Raw genomic sequence first — 6528 nt, forward strand, 5'->3', positions numbered from 1 at the left:
TAGGGTGACAATAATCCCAGCGTCTCTTGACCTTCAGACACCCACAGCAAACCCCAGAGCTCTCTCTGGGCTCCTACACAGACTCCCAGCCTGCTGGTCTACTCTGCCCTCGTGGATCCAGTTGATCTGGAGCTCTTATTTCAGCAGGTACATACTGATGGTGCAGTGATGACCAAACAGCGACCAATCCATCCATCACTAGACAGCTCTCATGCAAAGAGACAGCAACAAAGCAACATCTAAGTCTTTATTAAGGTGAGTTTTTACAAACAAGCATCTATCCTAGTGTCGGGGATGAGGATGGGAGAGGAGAGCGGGGCAGCAGGAAGATGAGGATTCTCATCTATTGGTAATAAAGCTCCAGGTTCATCCCATCGTGGATTTCATCTGAAGGAGAGGTGTTAAGGAATCCTGACTCTGGCTTCCATCCCCACCCCTCTCATCCATTCATAGCTGGGTCAGGGTGGCCTGAGGTCTCAGCTCAGGGCTAAGGAAGCCCATTTTGGACCAGGCCATTTTTATTTGGAGAGAACTGAAACTTTACCAAAAAATTTCTGGCTGGGTGCAGTGGCTCACACCTGTAATCCCAGCACTTTGGGAAGCTGAAGCAGGTGGATCACTTGATGTCAGGAGTTTGAGACCAGCCTGGCCAACACAGTGATGTTTAAACACAGTGAAAACCCATCTCTACTAAAAATACAAAAAAGTTAGCTGGGCATGGTGGCAGGCACCTGTAATCCCAGCTATTTGGAAGGCTGAGACAGGAGAATCACTTAAACCCAGGAGGTAGAGGCTGCAGTGAGCCAAGATTGTGCCACTGTACTCCAGCCTGGGCAACAACAGCAAAACTCTACCTCAAAAAAAAAAAAAAAGTTTCTGTTCCTTCTAGGCCAAGTGCAGTGGCTCATGGCTATAATCCCAGCACTTTGGGAGGCCGAGGTGGGAGGATCACTTGAGGCCAGGAGTTCGAGACTAGCCTGGCAAATGTGGCAGAACCCCATCTCTACTAAAAATACAAAAACTAGCAAGGAGTGGTGGCACATGCCTGTAATCCCAGCTACTTGGGAGGCTGAGGCAGAACTGCTTGAACCCGGGAGGTGGAGGTTGCAGTGGACCAAGATCGTGCCACTGCACTCCAGCCTGGGCGATAGAGCGAGACGGTCTCAAAAAAAAAATAAAATAAAAATTCAAAAAGTTTCTGTTCCTTCTGCACAATAGATATACCTGAGTCTCACCCCACCCTGACCTACTGTCCAGCACCCAGGTGGAGGTCAGTAATAAATATTTTGAACTTGAAGTCAAACTTTCACCAACTATCCTCTTCTCCAACCAAATAATTACATAGCTCCCATTTTCTTCTTCTTTTTTTTTTTTTTTTTTGAGACAGTCTTCGCTCTGTTGCCTAGGCTGGAGTGCAGTGGCACCATGTCGGCTCACTGCAAGCTCTGCCTCCCAGGTTCATGCCATTCTCCTGCCTCAGCCTCCCGAGCAGCTGGGACTACAGGCGCCTGCCACTATGCCCGGCTAATTTTTTTGTATTTTTTAGTAGAGACGGGGTTTCACCGTGTTAGCCAGGATGGTCTCGATCTCCTCACCTTGTGATCCGCCTACCTCGGCCTCCCAAAGTGCTGGGATTACAGGCGTGAGCCACCGCGCCCAGCCTAGCTCCCATTTTCTAAGGGCTCACCATGTGCCACGTACTAAGTTAAACACTTAATATACATTATCTCATGCAGAGTTTAGTTTTGAACAAAGATAACCGAGGCTGGGTATGTAGATGCTTCCTCAATAAGTCACACAAAGGATACAGTCCCCCAGAGACACGTGGTCCTTAAAAATCGTGTACCTAAGGAAAAGAGACATTTTAGAGATAAGGCTAAGTAGGCTCTTCAGCCTGGAGGCCGAATGAGGTAGCAGAGCCTAAGCAAAGGGCTGCCTGCAGCGTTCCCCCAAACCAAAACCTTCCGGCCTAGTCCAGTCCACCCAGTGGCTCTACCACTGCACTCACCACTTCTTCAGGACAATCTTGTTCCAACGGGTGCCAGTTTGGGCTGCAATCAGCTTCTTAAGGTCCCCGATGGTATCATCCGTGCTGGGCGCAGAGGAGTTAAGGCAAATGGGAGCGGTAGAACGAGGAAGAGGACATTCCAGGGCTGAATACCATCTGCCAGGACCCCATCCGCCCCCTCTCCCGGGTTTAACTAAAACCATCCGACATTTGAGTTGCCTGCCTCAAGCCAAGCATCCCTGCGGGTACCACTGCCTCCCGGCTGCCTGTGGATACTTGCATTTAACGCGGACCTTCTTCCCCAGACGGTCGTTGCAAACAACCTCGATCATCCTAGCTGGAGCTACACAGAGCAGTGGGGTGGGAGGCAGCAAAATCAGAGCTTCAGGCGTCTCCCAGACCCAGAAGCCCCAGCCTACAAGTCTCCCAGTCCCAGGCCCTAAAATTCCCGGTTACTGAGCCTTCCGTTCTGCCCCCAACCCCCCGACTCGAATACTCCCAGGCCAAGTCCCCTGTCCCAGGGCCGCGAACCCCAGGCAGCCGCGCCTCCGCCCCTTCCCGACGCCTGAATGCCCTGACACAAAACTCCCTGGCCTCACCTCCCACTAACCCCAGACCCTGGGTGGCTGGGTCGCGACAGCTTTCGCCAACTCCGAGCCTCTCCGCTTGACCCCCTCACCTCGAATCGCCTGGAACCTGCCGACGCCACTAGCTGCTTGCGCCAGCGCAGACTTCCGGCCGCTGTTGACGCTGGGAACCGGAAGCGGAAGTAAAATGCAGGGCCGGAAGTCCCGCCCCTAGCCAGACGGTGTGGTCAACACAGGCTCAGGTTCTTCCGGGTCTGCGGTCTGTTGTGTATTTGCGGTTCAGAAGTAACGGTTTCCGTGTCCCAAGGCTTGGCAGGGGGACGCCTGCGGTAGGCGCGCAGGCTAGAGAGGGGGGTCTCAGCGGGTGTGGGGCGAAAGGGCGTGGAGCGAGAGCCAGAGGTCCGGCGCCGGCCCCAGCTCGTTTGAAGTGGTTGCAGGGAGACTCGGTCACATGGTGGGGCACCAGAGGGTCCCCGGGGGTGGGGGCCCGAAGCCTCTTTCTGCGGCTACTAGGAGCGAGGGCGGAGGGTGTAGAAGACTACCTGCTCGCAAACGAGGTGTTCCCGATAAGTCCTGCTCTTGTAAACAAAGCAGGACTTTCCTTCTCTGTGAACAGGAAGAACAAAGGAGTCAGCGGCTAACAGGAGATGCTGGGAACTGGTTAATGTTTAAGCATTTTGAAAAATCAGAAAGTCAGAGAAAGGTCAGAAAAACAACTCGTGTCAGAAAAACAACTCGTGTCTTGTGACGTGGTAAAATTCCACAAACGGTTATATAAAATAAAGCAGAGCGTGCTGTTGGGCGCGGCCGCCATGTTTGTCTTGTCTTGTCTTGTCTTGTGTGTTCATTCCTTTGTTTAGGAAACACGCGGACCCCAACATCTGGCGCAGCGAGCAGGGTTTGTGGCTCCAAGAGAGCAAGGAACCGGAGGGGGCACACCCCGGGTAAGTAAATAAAGGAGGGGGACCCACGGGAAAATTATGGGGAATTCCACCTCTCTGGCCTCGGAATATTTGCGGTTGCTTTAGGAACTGTTGATGTCCATAGGAGTAGAAGTAAAAGAAAGACTTTGAAGCGATTGTTTGCCCATGTTGAACAACATTACTATTGGTTTCAATATCAAACTGAAGTGCAGCTAAATCGAAAAGAATGGTTGCAAGTAGTTAAAGTCCTGCATCCAGCTCATCAGCGAGGGCAAACAATGCCTCTGACTTTATGGACTTTGTGTGGTTCCATTACTCGGGCATTAGAGCTACTTGAAACTGGCTCAGAGCGTGGCGCTACTGCCACGGGAGGTGAGGCATCTGAAGGTTTAGAGAAAAATGATTTTGGAGAGGAACATATTCATGCCCGGGTTGCTGAGGATAAAGAGTTGGAGGAAGAGCTGATGCCCCCTTCATCTGAAGGAAATTCTGACATGCAGCGAATTTTAGATATGTTACAACAACTGTTAAAATCACAAGGTGCCACTGCCCCTGTTTCTCCTATCCTTCCGCCACAAGCCTTCCCTGTTACTTTTCTCTCTGTTCCATTGGAGGAAGATTTCCCCTTACTGCCACCTCCAGTCTCTGCCTGTGTCAGGTCAAGTTTTCTCTGTGCCTTTTCCTCCTGTGGGAGAAAAGAAGGAATTGAAGGTAAAAGATAATTTTGAAGAATTAGATTTGTTCCCGATAACACGAGCAGCTTTTGGCCCCAATGCTCAGTTCCCAAACGGTGGTCATAATGTGACTTTTACAGCACTACAATTTAAATTTTTAAAAGAAGTGAAAGCTGCAATTTCAAATTATGGGCCTCGGTCACCGTTTGTTCTCGGCCTTCTCGATTCCTTCTCTTCAGAACATATGATGATTCCTGTTGACTGGGAAACGCTGGGAAAGGCTGTTCTTGACCGTTCTCAATGGCTTCAATTAAAGAGTTACTGGTTGGAGGAAGCAAGAGTACAAGCTAGAAAAAATGCTACTCAAAATCCCCCAGGACCTACTGAAGAACAGCTTACAGGTTCAGGACAGTATGCCACTGTTAATACTCAGGCAGGCCTAGATGATATTGCCCTCACTCAGATTAAAGCTTTGTTCTTAAAAAGCATGGTCTAAAGTTGAAATAGCAGGCAAAACTACTTTATCTTTCGTAAAAATCCTACAAGGAGCCAATGAGCCGTATCCGGATTTTGTAGCCCATCTTCAAGGTGCTGTATTGAAGACTGTAGGTGCGGGCCTGCTTCTAAAATTCTTTTGGATACGCTAGCTTTTGAGAATGCTAATCCTGAGTGTCAAAAATTGCTGCATCCTCTAAAGGCCAGTGGAGCTGATTTAGATGAATATGTTCGGGCTTGTGCAGGTGTTGGAGGGGCCATTTATAATGCTCAGTTGTTTGCTGGGGCACTTTCTAAGGCTTTAAAAGGCAGTTCTAAACAAGGTGTGTGTTATCAATGTGGAAAACCTGGTCATTTTAAAAAGGAATGCCGGAAAAAACTAGGCTTTTCCGCCTCAAAAGAAAAAAGGTTACTTTCTGAGGTATGCAAACGCTGTGGGAAAGGTCGACATTGGACAAATGAGTGCCGTTCAAAAACTGATGAGTGGAAATTTATTGTCACCTCTCCCGGGAAACGGGAGTCGGGGCCCGCAGGCTTGGGGCCCCAACAATTACAATGCAGGCCTACCACAATACCCAATGAGCAATGGCTTACAACATCAAGGAGTGACTTCGAGTCCTCCTTAAGGGTATCACACCTTACCCCAGTTTCTCAGCTTTATGCTGCAACTAAGCAAAGCGCTGCTGCTGACTTAGCTATTACTCAGCCTTATACTCTGTCTCCTAATGGAGGAATATGTAAGTTAGCTACTGGAGTGTGTGGTCCTTTGCCAAAGGGACATGTAGGACTTCTGTTAGGTCGAAGCAGCAGTGCTATGCGAGAGTTAATGGTGGTTCCAGGAATCATTGATCCTGATTTTACCGATGAAATTCTTATTATGGTCCAAGTCTCACAATTTATGCGCCTAGCAGCAGGGGAACCTATTGCACAATTGCTTCTATTGCCTTTTTTTCCTTTTCTATCTAGAGATGTGTCTCGTCAAGGAGGTTTCGGTAGTACTGGGAAAACTGTTTGCTGGGAAACCTTAGTTTCTGATCAAACCTCTGTGTTCTTTGCAAATTAATGGAATACTTTTTGAAGGATTAGTCGACACAGGAGCAGATCTGTTTGGCTCAGTGGCCTACTCATTGGAAAAAGAAACAAGTCTCAGTTACTTTATCTGGCCTAGGCACTGCTTCTGTAGTTTATCGAAGTACTGAGCCCCTGAGCTGTGTAGGACCCGAAGGACAACAAGGAAAAGTATTATTTTATATTGTTCCCATTAATATTAACCTTTGTAGCCGTGATCTTTTACAACAATTTGGTGCCTTTCTAAGTATTCCTCATATTTCTCCAGCTGCCAGAAATATGATGTTCAAGATGGCCTACAATCCTTTAAACTCATAGCCACTGTCCACAAGCCTCAAGCTTTACAATTAAAGTGGAAAACTACAATTCCTGTTTGGGTGGAACAGTGGCCATTGTCTAAAGAAAAACTTGAGGCTTTAAAAGATTTAGTTAAGGAACAATTGGCCGAGGGGCATATAGAACCAAGTACTTCTGCATGGAATTCCCCTGTGTTTGTCATTAAAAAGAAAAGTGGAAAATGGCACTTAACTGATCTTAGAGCTGTAAATGCCTGTATTCAACCTATGGGGACTTTACAACCTGGTCTTCCCAATCCAGCCCTTATCCCACAAAATTGGAAATTAATGGTCATAGACCTTAAAGATTGTTTTTTTACTATTCCGTTACAACCCCAAGATTGTGAAAAATTTGCCTTTACTGTTCCCGAATATAATAATGGACAGCCTACTCAAAGATACCAATGGAAAGTTCTCCCTCAAGGTATGCTTAATAGT

The 6528-nt window shown here is 48.1% G+C and overlaps 1 protein-coding gene across 3 annotated transcripts; it reads right to left on the minus strand.

The window, feature by feature from the left end:
* Positions 1-232: 232 nt before the first annotated feature.
* Positions 233-2821, minus strand: UBL5 (ubiquitin like 5). Of its 3 annotated transcripts, none has more exons than XM_033199068.1 (5): positions 2688-2821; positions 2285-2351; positions 2009-2092; positions 1809-1846; positions 233-387 (listed from the first exon to the last, which is right to left on the minus strand). In XM_033199068.1, the coding sequence occupies exons 2-5, from the start codon at positions 2338-2340 to the stop codon at positions 344-346; spliced, it is 222 nt and encodes a 73-aa protein (XP_033054959.1). In that variant the 5' UTR covers positions 2341-2351; positions 2688-2821; the 3' UTR covers positions 233-343. The 3 variants fall into 3 exon arrangements, with proteins under 3 accessions (XP_033054959.1, XP_033054960.1, XP_033054958.1); XM_033199069.1 differs by having other exon boundaries at positions 2608-2774; XM_033199067.1 differs by having other exon boundaries at positions 2009-2351; positions 2688-2766.
* Between the last annotated feature and the right edge of the window lie 3707 nt (positions 2822-6528).

This window comes from Trachypithecus francoisi, unplaced genomic scaffold, assembly GCF_009764315.1.
Source record: "Trachypithecus francoisi isolate TF-2019V2 unplaced genomic scaffold, Tfra_2.0 Lachesis_group5, whole genome shotgun sequence".
In the NCBI taxonomy this organism is placed as follows: Eukaryota; Metazoa; Chordata; class Mammalia; order Primates; family Cercopithecidae; genus Trachypithecus; species Trachypithecus francoisi.

Bases quoted from the DNA above. Each gene is read 5' to 3' on its own strand.
- UBL5 (XM_033199067.1), bottom strand. From the start codon at position 2,211: ATGGTTTTAGTTAAACCCGGGAGAGGGGGCGGATGGGGTCCTGGCAGA. The intron at 1,847-2,008 runs GTGAGTGCAGTG...TCTTTTCCTTAG, and splicing joins AAGATTGTCCTGAAGAAGTG to GTACACGATTTTTAAGGACC. The intron at 388-1,808 runs GTATCCTTTGTG...CCTCTCCTTCAG, and splicing joins CCACGTGTCTCTGGGGGACT to ATGAAATCCACGATGGGATG.